Source organism: Palaemon carinicauda, chromosome 18 (assembly GCF_036898095.1).
Source record: "Palaemon carinicauda isolate YSFRI2023 chromosome 18, ASM3689809v2, whole genome shotgun sequence".
In the NCBI taxonomy this organism is placed as follows: domain Eukaryota; kingdom Metazoa; phylum Arthropoda; class Malacostraca; order Decapoda; family Palaemonidae; genus Palaemon; species Palaemon carinicauda.
The window spans coordinates 67,797,947-67,813,610 of record NC_090742.1 but is presented as its reverse complement, the minus strand read 5'-3'; the positions used below and the strand labels follow the sequence as shown (position 1 = coordinate 67,813,610).

Below are 15,664 nucleotides of genomic sequence, written 5' to 3'. Positions count from 1 at the left end.
CTCCGACTGAGACAGTCCGCCAAGACGTTCAAGTCCCCCAGGATGAATCTTGTCAACAGGGAGATGCCTCGATTTTTTGACCAGATGAGGAGGTCCCTTGCGATGACGAACAGTGTGTGGGAGTGAGTGCCTCCTTGCTTGGAGATGTACGCCAAGGCTGTGGTGTTGTCCGAATTGACTTCTACCACTTTGTTTCGAAGAATGCTCTCGAAACTTGTCAAGGCCAAGTGAACCGCTAACAGCTCCTTGCAGTTGATGTGCATGCTCTTCTGATCCGACGTCCAAAGACCCGAACATTCCAGACCGTCCAGAGTCGCTCCCCAACCCAAATCCGACGCGTCTGAGAAAAACACGTGGTTTGGGTTCTTGACCGCCAGGGACAGACCCTCTCGCAAACTTATGTTGCTGTCCCACCAGTTCAGGCACGTCTTTACTGGCTCGGAGATCGGGATTGACACAGCTTCCAAAGTCTTGCTCTTGTTCCAGTATGAGTCTAGATGGAACTGGAGAGGGCGAAGGTGAAGTCTCCCTAGTGAGACAAATTGCTCCAGGGATGACAGAGTCCCTAAGAGGCTCATCCAACTTCTCACTGAGCAACAGTCTTTTTTCAGCATGAGGCGGACTTTGAGCAGGGCTTGCTCTATCCTGGTGGCAGACGGAAAAGCCCGAAAAACTAGACTGCGAATCTCCATCCTCAAATAGAGAATCTCCTGGGAGGGATTCAGTTGAGACTTTTCTAAGTTCCAAAGTCATCAACAATAAACACTAGCCAAAAAAGGGTTCAAGACTTTTAATTGAAGAGAAAAACACCTGTCACTGCGAAAGCTCAAACAACCAAAAAGAAGTACTTCACCAAATTGACGAAAAACTCCAGGTTAACAGCGAGCGGAATCAACTTGTCGACAAGACCGACAGAGAAGAACTGGAGCTGTTTACATGTATATGCGGTATTTGGCCGATAGTCGGCGCTGGTGGGCACACCCGCAACCTTCATGGCGATCGCTCGCGAGTTTTTGTGTTTCTGTCGAGCCGTCCGAGACGTCAGCTATTATATATTCACCGGCTAAGTTTAATATTTAAAAACTTGCCTGTAAAGAAAATTTAATCGGTTGTGAAGCTCACCAACACCTAGCGTCTAATCCGGTATGTAATGGACCGACTTCAGCACCCCAAGGAGGGGAAGAGAGAAGAGGAGAAAGATCATACATCCTTACCTCCTCTTCTAGGTTTACTGACCAACCACTATCTTGGACGAGATGCTTCTTATTCTGTACTTCGGTGATTACTGCTTCTCTATCTTCAGGGCAGCTGGCATCACATCTGAAGGCTGGGTCAGTTTTCTGGGACTTCAAACTCTTAAGTTGTTGTCTCTGGAACTCTCTGAAGAAGGAAGGGGACAAGGGCACCACCTATCATCCAGCAAGAGATTGTGGTTGCTCAATCTCGTACAAGACTGAGCACTGGTAGGAGGCATGGAATACCTGTACTGCTTCTCAAAACGTATTCTTGGGTAAGGAGGCATTTCTGATATGAAACTTCTCACCTCGAGCACGAAGAATGTACAACACTAGGTACGCACTTGACAACTTCTTCACCAGACCTAGCAGTGTCAGCAGGTAAGATCAAGTGCACTTCACCAGGTGCAAGACAAAATTTCTTCCAGCATGGGATAATCTTTTACACACACTCCCCTCACTACTAAACTAAGTACAAGAGCAGGAGCAGGGTGTTTCAATACTTCTGCAACCACCGTTTCTCTCGCACCAAAATGAGAATCATATTGTCCAGGAAGGGGAAAGATGGGCAAAGTCCTTCATTCCTACCAGCAGTAAACATGCTCATTCTTATATAAAACATAGAACTGGTAGCAGAAGCAGGTGCTTGATACACCTGTACCATGTGCCAATATGTATACTCTGGGATGGAAACTTTCCCGGTATGTACCATCTTGCCTTACAAAGGAAGCTAGAATATACTAGAATCCCTTCACCTGAGTGGAATCTTCTCAGTAACACACTGTGTCTCTCATGGGGAGAGAAACGGTAGGAGTTAGCACATGTGACTCCTATCGATAGGCCTCTAAAGACTTCTTCAATGAAGTCTTCTATTTGTTGTTCTCCTCGAAGTTGCAGAGAAACCTAAGAAAGGAAGGACTTAAAGTTTGTCCTCTCTGGCATTATGCTGGCAGATAACAAAATCATAGGAGAAAAGACAAAAACAGCACAATCAGGTGATACATTCTTAGCACCTTTCCAGTATCAGAAGACACCGAAGGAACGAAGAAAGACGGCACTAATCCCCTTCATACTTGGTGTCAGAACTCTTCCTCCAACGGAGCTCCAGCAAATTTCTTAGGAAAACCAACATCAAGTTCACACTGATGTCGCCATTGTAAGGCCCAACACACACACACACACACACACACACGAGGGATAGAACAACATGCCGCTTGCCAGGAACAAGAATGATGGAAAACAGCAAGTACCACAGAATCATTATTATTATTATTACTTGCTAAGCTACAACCTTAGTTGGAAAAGTAGGATGCTAGCCCAGGGGCTCCAACGGGGAAAATAGCCCAGTGAGGAAAGGAAGAAAGGAAAAATAAAATATTTTAAGAGGAGTAACAATATCAAAATAAATATCTCCTATATAAACTTTAATAAAACAAGAGGAAGAGAAATAAGATGGAATAGTATGACTGAGTGTACCCTCAAGTAAGAAAACTAACCCAAGACAGTGGAAGACCATGGTACAGCCACCATGGCACTACCCAAGACTAGAGAACAATGGTTTGATTTTAGAGTGTCCCTCTCCTAGAAGAGCTGCTTACCATAGCTGAAGTCTCTTCTATCCTTACCAACAGGAAAGTGGTCACTGACCAATCACACAATTACAATTATCAGGAAACACAGCACATCCTTAGCATTTTGCATCAATTTCCCTCAAACACAATTATGTGCCAGTACATTTATGCAATCTTAAAAAAAAAAAAAAAAAAAGTGGTTTAATATAGTAAGATTAAGCGGTAACAGAACATGTGTATTGAACAGAAGTCACAGCAAAGGTGAAGGTTTCTTTACCTGTTAAGTACCAGCCAGCTACAAATAACAAACTTGTTAAAAGTTTAAACAGCTGTTCCAACAGCCTACCCAAACGGCAAAGTTTGCCTAAAATTTTGGGGGTAGCCGGGCATAGGTTACGCATAGGACTACCCCCTTGACTGCACTTCACAGCTTCACACCCCCTGTAAATCTACTAGACTGGATAAAAGTAGATTACACATGTACTTACCTCATCCTCAGATGAGAGAGATGGCCTCTGAAAGCTTGATGAATCATGTCGAGTTCTGTCTACATTTGGTGACTGAAAAAAAAATCATAAGTTTAACCACACAAAGCACTGTTACATAATACTTGGCAAAAAAAAAATTATTTATTAATCTACTGTATTGAAAATCATAATTCTATGTACTACAGTTCATGCTATATATTTCTTCCAAGGGAAAATAGAGGCTACAAATATCATGAGGTAAAAAAGAAAAATTCAGTATCAGCAGTCTCGTAAAATATGTCAAAAATTGAACATATCAATACCAATTACCACTTTTGTCTACTTGTGAGAAACTACTTTAGCATCACAACGTTATTCTGTAGATACAAATTACTTCCTACATCAAATTTCTTCATCAGCACAAAATGAGTAAGTCAATTTTTTCTTAAACCGGTCAACTCCTTCACTACTATTATTATTATTATTATTATTATTATTGGCTATGCTACAACCCTAGTTGGAAAAGCAGGATGGTAAAAGCCCAAAGGCTCTAACAGGGAAAAATAGCCCAGTGAGGAAAAAATAAGGAACTAAATAACCTACAAGACAAGTAATAAATAATTCAAACAAAATATTTTAAGAACCAAAACAACATTAACATTGAGCTTTCATACACATACTATAAAATGAACTTACGTTAGTGTGTTCATCAAAAAAACATTCACTGCAATTTTGATCCTTTCAAGTTCACTAAGAAAATAAAAACGGGGACCACTTGCCTCTACAGCACCACTACTTCTCTAAGTAAAAATGTTATTTTCATTAGTAAAATAAATTTTTGAATATACTTACCCGATAATCATGTAGCTGTCAACTCCGTTGCCCGACAGAATTCTACGGAAGGGATACGCCAGCGATCGCTATACAAGAGGGGGGTGTACTCATAAGCGCCACCTGTGGCCAGGTACTGCAGTACTTCTTGTTGACACCACCTCAATTTTTCCTCGGTCCACTGGTTCTATGGGGAGGAAGGGTGGGTCAATTAAATCATGATTATCGGGTAAGTATATTCAAAAATTTATTTTACTAATGAAAATAACATTTTTCAATATTAAACTTACCCGATAATCATGTAGCTGATTCACACCCAGGGAGGTGGGTGAAAACCAGTGTACATGTATATCAAGAAGCTAAGTATCCCGTATTTCATATTATCAGTTATTCAAAATAACAATGAAATTACAAGTACCTGGTAAGGAAGTCGACTTGAGCCATTACTCTGCCTTAAATAAGTTCGTCTTCCTTACTGAGCGCAGCGTTCCTCTTAGGAGGCTGAACAACTCTAAGGTGCTGAAGTATCAAGGGCTGCAACCCATACTAAAGGACCTCATCACAACCTTTAACCTCGGCGCTTCTCAAGAAAGAATTGACCACCCGCCAAATCAACAAGGATGTGGAAGGCTTCTTAGCCGACCGTACAACCCATAAAAAGTATTCAAGAGAAAGGTTAAAAGGTTATGGGATTATGGGAATGTAGTGGCTGAGCCCTCGCCTACTACTGCATTCGTTGCTACGAATGGTCCCAGGGTGTAGCAGTACTCGTAAAGAGACTGGACATCTTTGAGATAGAATGATGCGAACACTGACTTGCTTCTCCAATAGGTTGCATCCATAACACTAAGAAACTGAGTTCTTAGAACTTGGAAAAGAAGGTTTCTTGATAGCACACCATAAGGCTTCTGATTGTCCTCGTAAAGGTTAAGACCTTTTTAGATAGTACCTAAGAGCTCTAACTGGGCAAAGTACTCTCTCCAGTTCATTCCCCACCAAGTTGGACAGGCTTGGGATCTCGAACGACTTAGGCCAAGGACGTGAAGGAAGCTCGTTTAGCAAAAACCGAGCTGCAAGGAACATGTAGCCGTTTCAGATGTGAAAACAATGACCCTGCTGAAGGCGTGGATCTCACTTACTCTTTTAGCTGTTGTCAAGCACACGAGGAAAAGAGTTTTTAATGTGAGGTCCTAAAAAGAGGCTGATTGGAGAGGTTCAAATCTTGATGACATAAGGAACCTTAGGACCACGTCTAGATTCCAGCCTGGAGTGGACAACCGACGTTCCTTTGAGGTCTCAAAAGACCTAGGGAGGTCCTGTAGATCTTTGTTGGTGGAAAGATCCAAGCCTCTGTGGCGGAAAACCGCTGCCAACATACTTCTGTAACCCTTGATCGTAGGAGCTGAAAGGGATCTTACTTTCCTTAGATTTAACAGGAAGTCAGCAATCTGGGTTACAGTGGTACTGGTTGAGGAAACTGCATTGGTCTTGTACCAGCTACGGAAGACTTCCCCTTGAGACTGATAGATTCTGATAGTGGATGTTCTCCTTGCTCTGGCAATCGCTCTGGCTGCCTCCTTCGAAAAGCCCCTAGCTCTTGAGAGTCTTTCGAAAGTCTGAAGGCAGTCAGACGAAGAGCGTGGAGGTTTGGGTGTACCTTCTTTACGTGAGGTTGACGTAGAAGGTTCACTCCTAGAGGAAGAGTCCTGGGAATGTCGACCAGCCATTGCAGTACCTCTATGAACCATTCTCTCGCGGGCCAGAGCGGAGCCAACCCACGTCAGCCGTGTCCCTTTGCGAGAGGAGAACTTCTGAAGTACCCTGTTGACAATCTTGAACGGCGGGAATGCATACAGGTCGAGATGGGACCAATCCAGCAGAAAAGCATCCACGTGAACTGCTGCTGGGTCTGGAATCGGAGAACAATACAACAGGAGTCTCTAGGTTATCGAGGTAGCGAACAGATCTATGGTTGGCTGACCCCACAGGGCCCAAAGTCTGCTGCAAACACTCTTGTGAAGGGTCCACTCTGTGGGGATGACCTGACCCTTCCGGCTGAGGCGATCTGCCATGACATTCATACCGCCCTGAATGAACCTCGTTACCAGCGTGAGCTTTCGATCTTTTGACCAGATGAGGAGGTCCCTTGCGATCTAGAACAACTTCCACGAAAGAGTCCCTCCCTGCTTGAAGATGTAAGCCAGGGCTGTGGTGTTGTCAGAGTCCACCTCCACCACCTTGTTAAGCTGGAGGGACTTGAAGTTTATCAAGGCCAGAAGAACCGCCAACAACTCCTTGCAATTGATGTGAAGTGTCCTTTGCTCCTGATTCCATGTTCCCGAGCATTCCTGTCCGTCCAAAGTCGCACCCCAGCCCGTGTCTGATGCGTCCGAGAGGAGACGGCGGTCGGGTTTCTGAACAGCCAAATGTAGACTTCCTTGAGAAGAAAGCTGTTCTTACACCACGCGAGAGAAGACCTCCTCTCTTCGGAAACAGGAACTGAGACCGTCTCTAGCGTCATGTCCTTTATCCAGTGAGCAGCTAGATGATACTGAAGGGGGGGGAGGTGGAGTCTCCCTAACACGATGAACAGGGCCAGCGATGAAAGTGTCCCTGTTAGACTCATCCACTACCTGACTGAGCATCGGTTCCTTCTCAGCATGCTCTGGATGCATTCTAGGGCTTGGAAGATCCTTGGGGCCGACGGAAAAGCCTGAAAAGCTCGACTCTGAAGATCCATACCCAGGTAGACAATGGTCTGGGATGGGACGAGCTGAGACTCCTCAAAATTGACCAGGAGGCCCAGTTCCTTGGTCAGATCCATAGTCCATCTGAGAATCTCCAGACAGCGACGACTTGTGGGAGCTCTTAAAAGCCAGTCGTCTGACGGAGCCGGACACAAGATCATGGTACTGCTGCACAGTCTGTGAACTGTCAACCATGGGGAAGCGAGGAAGTACAGTGACAACCCGAAGCTGTCTAGACTGTCTGGGTCGTACAGACAACTCCTTATCGGGTTGCTGAGGTTGCCGCACTGCATCACAACAAGTCACTTCTGCTGGTTGTTGAACGTCTTCCCAGTGACACACTGACTCCGTAAACAAAAAATCCTCTAACAAGGACTGCATGTCTTGCAACACAGCTCAAGGTCTATGGGAGCAGGTGTGGTAACAGACGGGGTTAGCGACTGAAGTGGAACCATTACCTTCCCTGGAAGCATGTTATGCTTAAATAAAAGTCCATAGGAGGCTACGCAGCTAAAGGCTCCTCTCCAAATGACAGAGTCCTCAAGGGAATATCAGAAGGAGGGAGAAAAGCACTTTCTCATCTACAGGGACCATATCCGAGAAAAGCTAAGTTCTCTCAGTGAGGGTTTCACTGGTGCAAAAGCAGCAGACTAGAAGGCAACGTTATGAAACTGCTTGACAGTCTAGTGAGTTGGCAACAACCAAAGATGTGTGACTGAGAAGCATGCGGTAAGGTATGCAGAGCATGCTGTATGTAGAGCATGCTGTAAGAGAAGCAGAGCATGTTGCATGGCGTGTAACATTTCTCAGAAATTCCATGACCAGTGCTAGATTGAGTAATATCGCATTACTGTCCATTGAAAGTGCACGTGCCGAGGGAATTGATTTAGACTGTTTTGTTGATGAATTTGATAGCCGGCATGATAATCGTAGAATTAAGCTGCACTAAATATACGATCTATAATCTACTTCACCTCAGGACAGGGAAACTCGCCCTGTTGGCAACACTGCATTACTTCATGCATGCTTGCATGGGGTTTTAATATCAACATAATATTTACATTACATTCATAACTCATGATTCATTTTTGTTTTGAAGATATTTTGCCATATTTGCGATTTGTTAAAAATATATTGCAAGGAATACATATATATTTTTTATTTAAGTAATACGAATAACCTCCATTATCATAATGTTTGTGTAGGCATACATGTATATGATTACAAATGCAAGTTATGAAAGTAATGAGGTGTTATTATTGTCATTTGTTATTTCAAAGTTGAATGGGAAGAGGCTCAAGTTGAGGAGAAAGTGGCAGATGCATGCGTTGAGGTGGTTGACTCATAGCATGAGGTTCCTGCCTCAAGAGTTGCGCTTGCCTCAAGGGTTGAGGTGGCTGCGCAGAGAGAGGCTCTTGACTCACGAGTTGAGGTTCTTGAGGTGTGAGCTGCGAGAGTTGAGGTAGCGGCTGCGCAGAACGCAGTTCCTGTCTCACGAGTTGAGGTTCCTGAGGAGCTAGCCTCAAGAGTTGAGGCTCTCGCCTTGAGGAAAGTTGAGGTAGCAGCTGCGAGAGCTGAGGTGGCTGCCTCAAGGATGGTAGAGGTTGTCGTACCTCAAAAGGTTGTAGCCTCAAAGATGGTCTAACTGCAAGAAAATCTTGCCTCAAGGCATAAGACTCCTGCTCCCATTGTTGAGGTTGCCTTAAGGAAGGTTGAGGTTGCTGCACAACGCTGGTAACTGGCAACTCCGAACGCGGTAAGGTAGCTTGAGGAACCTCAACTTCGTACGCCTGGCAGACTGGACTGCGGTGAGGCGGAGCTCTCGCAGGAGGAGGTGTAACCTTCTCAGTCTGAAACTCACGCATTAAGACCGCAAGCTGCGACTGCATGGACTGCAGCAAAGTCATCTTGGGATCAACAGACGATAAGGTCTGTTGAGGCAAAGCCTTAACAGAAGATGAGGTCTGTTAAGGCATCGCCTTACCTCTCTTAGGAGGTGTGCAGTCACCTGATGACTGCGGAGAGTCAGAGCTAACCCAATGACTGCATCCGGGTAGTTGAACTCTAGAGGTCTGGACTTTACGTTTAAGAGGTCTTGAGACCTGAGTCCAGCGTTTTCTCCCCGAAATTTCTTCTGCAGACGAGCAAAATAAGGGCTCAATCGTCTGCGGGTGGGAGTGACGGTCTCTGTAAGACACGCCCGCAACCACCGAGGATACTTCTGTGCGCCGATCAAGGCCTGCCGAACCCTTTTGCCCTTCGACATTGCTTCTCCCCTGGGCTTGGGAGCTTGCAAGAGGTCCCGGACTGGGAGGACGACTGGCACGCACAGAAGTACCCTCACGCACAACACTGACACACTTTGCGCTAATCACTTATCACTTTTGATTTTCTGTTTGCACTTATTTCACTGAACTCGAAACTTTAAGTGGTTTGTACTTGAAACACGCAATTCTATCCTTCCTTAAAAGTTAGTAATTGCGAAAACAGAATTACAATGTAACAGAAAAATCTAATGAAAGATAAATAATTCAGTGGCTGGAAAGAGACTAAACACTAGATCAAATAAACTACGTTTAAAATCTCTCACCGCATAAAGCTTGAGAACAAGAATAAAACTCTAGAAACGTTTACCTTCTTCCCCTAAAGAGACTAGGGAGAAGAGCAAAAACGATAACAACGTTACTCGCTTGAACGAAACGTTTATCCAGCTCTCTCTCCCTCCGTCTCTATCTCTCTCTCTCTCTCTCTCTCTTGACTTAGAACCTGAGAGAAGAGCCCAATCATATATATCGTTAAAACATATTATTGTTAAAGGAAAAAAAACTGAAATATTTCCCAAATAAAAAGTTCCTTTATTAGAATTAAAACCATTAGGCTAAGAAAGAATGAACAAAACGCTAGAAACGGTTACTCTTACTGCAACGTGACACCGTGAAAATTCTCTCTCTATCGTAACGATAGAGCGCAAGTTGAACGTTCTGAACGTCAACAACTGCAGAGACAAAACAAAACGTTAGTTCAACTTTGAAAACAGTACGAGACTATCAAAGAAATTCTTTCAAAAACATTAAAATAGCATAATATGTTAACAGGAAAACCGAAATGACGGGCTCAATGTTAATTAACTTCGGTACCAAGAAAAGACCGCCTACTATTAGGAAAGGTCGAACATAAACAAATATAAAAATTAATTTTAATAAGTTTATAATAAAAGGAAGTTAATCGAAGAGGCCTATAAAAGGCGGAGAGATATAAAATAAATCTATAACTTTTGTTAAGCAAAATTAAGAGAGTCTATACTCTCTTAGACACCAACACTTCCGTCTAAGGGAAGGGTCGGCCATTTAAAAGTGAAAGAGAGTTCATACTCTCTTCGTCACCATAATTAATCAAATTAATTCCAAAAGCTAGCTAAGCTAATGATAAAACTTCCTGAATAGCGAAAGCTAAACTCTAGAGCAAATACATCACCAAATCGTGAGCAAAAAACTCCAGAATCAACAGCGTATCCATATAGGTCTAGCCGGAGGCACGACAGAGGAAAAATTGAGGTGGTGTCAACAAGAAGTACTGCAGTACCTGGCCACAGGTGGCGCTTATGAGTACACCCCCCTCTTGTATAGCGATCGCTGGCGTATCCCTTCCGTAGAATTCTGTCGGGCAACGGAGTTGACAGCTACATGATTATCGGGTAAGTTTAATATTGAAAATTAAAACATTTTAAAAGAAATTAGTATTTTTCCTCACTATGGAAACCTGAGTCCTTAAATAGGATTACGATTTCAGCAAACCTGGAATTTGGCTTTTAAAATTTTATAACGAGATGTCAGAAGTTGCTAGTGGGTCACCCCCTATAGCTTATTTGAGGGCATCTAGGCCCCATTAAAACAATTTGATTTTGGGGTTACTTCAACCTATCTACATTTTTGCTTCTCAACCAATATTTTTAATCTAAAAACCATTAGAAAGGTAACTTTATAAAAAAAAAATTGTTCTTTGACGATTTTAATTTTTGTTTATTGGTTCTCTATTATTCTATCAATATACAGTACAGGAGTTGTTCTTAAAGGTCACTATATTTCATATGGAAGTTTTTAGATTTTCTAAATGTGAATGTACAGGTTAAAAGCCCATAAAGTCTTCAAACTTTTCATGTGTGAATCACAAAATTTCCTCAGTACTGCATTAAAAAAAAAAAAGAGAGAGAGAGAGAGAGAGAGAGAGAGAGAGAGAGAGAGAGAGAGAGAGAGAGAGAGAGAGAGAGAGAGAGAGAGAGAGAGAGAGAGAGAGAGTGTGTGTGTGTGTGTGTGTGTGTGTGTGTGTGTGTGTGTGTGTGTGTGTGTGTGTGTGTGTTAGTTAGTTTTCTTATAACGAAAATTAAAATCAGTTGGAGTCTACATGTACATGACTCCTATTGAATGGTCTTCCTGAACCTTGTCAATAACATGGTTAACTTTTTCTTCTTCTAGAAGTAGCTGCGTTGGAAGAATCTAACAAAGAGGAGGCAGACAAGAAGGAAGTTGAAGTTTTCCTTCTATAGCATTGAGCAAACCAATGACAAGGCTCACATGGGGGAATATTCCACAGGGGACTTTTCGGAGCAGCAAGCAAGATTACAAGGTGATACCCCCTTTACTGTATCGTCAAGACAGAGCAAAAGTAGAAGAAAGGTAGTGTCCCTCCACTTAAACAATCAACAGCAGTAAATCACTCTTCCTCTGATGGAGAAATAACAATGGATGTCCAAGTTACACTAAATTCTTTAAGTTCACACTGTTGTCATCGTTGTAAGGCCACACTAGCCACCTAAAAGGATCAAATATGTTGTGGATCACAGAAGGTTTGTACAGAAAACTGTCACGCATTCAGTTTATCCTGAAAATAATTACCTAACCCTGTTTTCTTCCTTTAATATATCTACTGAACATGACAATCTGCCACATTTATTCATTTCTAAAAGAAAAAGCAAAAAGTTAACACACAGATGAGGCAGCACGAAGTGTGTCAGTATAGCTTATGGCCGAAATCAAAAGCAGGAGCCTTGCCAACTGTCAGGTGGGTGGGGCTTACTCTCCACCAATAGCAAGTACAACCACCTTGTTAAAAGTTTAACAGCCTTCAGGATGCACTGAAATCATATTCCTATGAAAGGACTAGGTTGCATTCCTGTACGAACAAATCAGTGAGGCACAAAGTTGGAAGGCCTCTTATCTGGTAGTAGAAATCATAACTCAAGAAGATTCATTTTTCTATCAGAGAGTTGGTGCATTCAGAAATCTGTAGAGCAGTGCTGCAACTGATAGACCACCCCAATTTATTGCTTAACTTAGCGATTTGAGCAAGCATTCCAGTTAACTACCTAACATTGTCCAACTAAAGTAATACTTTGGTATAGTCTTACTTGACAGGCTATAGAAAGGCAGTGATTTACATAGAGTATATAAAATCCAAGGTATTTGTTTGAAAACAAAACCATTCAAGTGATTTGCTGATTCCATAAGTAAAAATTCTGAGCCTTTCTGCTCAACATTGATTCACTACAACATAAAATCACAAAATTCTATTCACCACATGTGTCGAGCCATCAAATGTTTCCTCCTCTTCCTTGATATTATCTTCAACAGGGAAATAGGAGCCAAATCCATGAGCATTTTCTCGACTTCTGCTGTAGAGATATTGCTCTGCAAAAGAATGTAAACAATAAAACTTCTGGTTATCAGAATGAAGTCATAATATTTCCCATTTTGAGTACCAAAAAACCATTCCCCTCCAACTATAACATCACAAAAGTAATAAAATAATCTTTTGAGCAAAAATTTGTAAGGCTTTTCCACTATAAACTCTAATGAGGACAAAATATTCCACAAATTTAAACTCACCAGTTCCAGGGGAAACCCCATAGTCTCCATCATCTACAGAGTGTCCATAAACATCTTCATCATAGGCTTCGTCATATTCTAAAAAGAAATAAGGAAATGAGTGATTTTCTGATTAGAAAGTTATGTAAAGAAAAAAAAAACTACTTATGAAGATCATGCTTTCTTTTTTAAAGAACAAACTTGTTAAGAACGAGGAATAATTCATTGCTTTGTAAATTTCAAGACTAGGTATAAATCTTAGCTAAAAGGCCTAAAAGCTCTTGGAGCTTGAAGTTACTTTCCCCTCAGAGGGGAAAGTAACTCCAACAACCAAATACCCCATTCAAACGTTCAAACATCACTTCAAAAACTTGTCTGTCGAACCATTCGACCGTGTAAACCCACCTTTAGATTACATGTTTCTTATCCTGTGAAGGAACAAGCTTTGCTACATAATCTATTAAGCACCCATCATTAGGCCAAGGATACTGGTACCCAGGAGCCAGTGGATATACTTCCGTAGGTAATGGGTAGTTGGTTCTTCTGTTGTTACCCGACTCATCTTCAAGAATTGCACCTCTCACAGATTCTTCCTGAGAGCTGGGATAGATCCAATATACCTGACTTCAAGCACATAAATCTAGGATGGTTCCTACGTCTTCTTGCTTGTAGGAATAGGTCGTCTGATTGAATTATTAAGTCTGAAAGAAGCAGTGGTCTAGGATCTTCCCTTATTCTTTCTGTTGTAGAATGAATCGTAGTGTCCTCCCAGAACCGTGAGGCAAGTTGTTATAATTCCCGCAAGTAACTTCTTGTAGGGAAAATGAGTGAAGAAAGATACGAAGTCATGAATGGTTGGGATCTAGGACCTGTACCCAAATTGCTCAACCAAAGTGGAGGAGATACTCTTTAGCTATGGTAAGCAACTTTAAGGAGAAGGACACTAAAATTATACCATTGTTTTCTGGTCTTGGGTCGTGCCAACAGCGTCTGTACCAAGGTCTTCCATTATCTTGAGTTAGAGTTCTCTTGCTTGAGGGTACACTCGGGCACACTACTCAATCTTGTTTCTCTGTTTTTTTTTTTGTGTTTTTTTTTTTTTAGGTTTTTAATAGTTCATATATGAAAGATCTAATTTAATGATGTTACTGTTCATAGAATATTTCATTTTGATTGTTTATTACTTCTCTTGTACAGTAGTTTATTTCCTTGTTTCCTTTCCTCACAGGGTTATTTCTCCCAGTTGGGGCCTTTGGCCATGCAGCATCCTGCTTTTTAATCTAGGGTTGTAGCTTAGCTTGTAATAATAATGTTATTTTCATTAGTAAAATAAATTTTTGAATATACTTACCCGATAATCATGTAGCTGTCAACTCCATTGCCCGACAGAATTCTACGGGAGGGATACGCCAGCTATCACTATACTAGAAGGGGGTGTACTCACCAGCGCCACCTGTGGCCAGGTACTGCAGTACTTCTTGTTGACACCACCTCACTTTTTCCTCGGTCCACTGGTTCTCTATGGGGAGGAAGGGTGGGTCAATTAAATCATGATTATCGGGTAAGTATATTCAAAAATTTATTTTACTAATGAAAATAACATTTTTCAATATTAAACTTACCCGATAATCATGTAGCTGATTCACACCCAGGGGGGTGGGTGAAAACCAGTGTACATGACTAAAAGATAGCTAAGTATCCCGTATTTCATATAATCAGTTATTTCAGAATAACAATGAAATAATAAGTACCTGGTAAGGAAGTCGACTTGAACCGTTACTCTGCCTTTATTAAGTTCGTCTTCCTTACTGAGCGCAGCGTTCCTCTTAGGAGGCTGAATCAACTCTAAGGTGCTAAAGTATACAGGGCTGCAACCCATACTAAAGGACCTCTACACAACCTCTAACCCAGGCGCTTCTCAAGAATGAATTGACCACCCGCCAAATCAAAAAGGATGCGGAAGGCTTCTTAGCCTACCGTAACAACCCAAAAACAACAATAAAAGCATTCAAGAGAAAGGTTAAAAAGGTTATGGGATTAAGGGAATGTAGTGGCTGAGCCCTCACCTACTACTGCACTCGCTGCTACGAATGGTCCCAGGGTGTAGCAGTTCTCGTAAAGAGACTGGACATCTTTAAGATAAAATGATGCAAACACTGACTTGCTCCTCCAATAAGTTGCATCCATAATGCTCTGCAGAGAACGGTTCTTATTAAAGGCCATCGAAGTAGCTACGGCTCTCACTTCGTGGGTCCTTACCTTCAGCAAAGCAAGGTCTTCATCCTTCATGTGAGAATGGGCTTCTCTAATCAGAAGACTTATATAATACGAAACTCCGTTTTTGGACATGGGCATCGAAGGTTTCTTGATTGCACACCATAAGGCTTCTGACTGTCCTCGTATAGGTTTTGACCTATTAAGATAATATTTCAGAGCTCTGACAGGGCAAAGAACTCTTTCTAGCTCGTTACCTACCATGTTGGAAAGGCTAGGAATTTCAAACGATCTAGGCCAAGGACGTGAAGGAAGTTCATTCTTAGCTAAAAATCCGAGCTGTAAAGAACATGTTGCAGATTCGGATGTGAACCCAATGTTCTTGCTGAAGGCATGAACCTCACTGACTCTTTTAGCTGTTGCAAGGCAGACGAGGAAAAGAGTCTTGAGGGTAAGGTCCTTGAAGGAAGCTGACTGGAGAGGTTCGAACCTAGGAGACATAAGGAACCTTAAGACTACGTCTAGATTCCAGCCTGGAGTGGGTAAACGACGTTCTTTAGAAGTCTCAAAAGACTTCAGGATGTCTTGAAGGTCCTTGTTGGAAGAAAGGTCCAAACCTCTGTGGCGGAGAACTGAAGCCAACATACTTCTGTACCCTTTAATCGTAGGAGCCGAAAGGGATCTCTCATTCCTAAGATGTAATAGGAAGTCAGCTATTTGGGTTACAGAGGTATTGGT

General features: G+C 42.3%; 1 protein-coding gene across 1 annotated transcript in view; it reads right to left on the bottom strand.

Annotated features, from left to right (window-relative positions):
• HBS1 (translation elongation factor EF-1alpha (GTPase) HBS1) overlaps positions 1-15,664 on the bottom strand; it is a 101,730-nt gene that overhangs the window by 65,155 nt on the left and 20,911 nt on the right. Inside the window, exons 2-4 of the mRNA XM_068392491.1 lie at positions 12,734-12,811; positions 12,423-12,535; positions 3,295-3,366 (exon numbers count right to left, since the gene is read on the bottom strand). Of these exons, the coding sequence (XP_068248592.1) occupies positions 3,295-3,366; positions 12,423-12,535; positions 12,734-12,811 (263 nt within the window). The remainder of the gene's footprint in view (positions 1-3,294; positions 3,367-12,422; positions 12,536-12,733; positions 12,812-15,664) is intronic.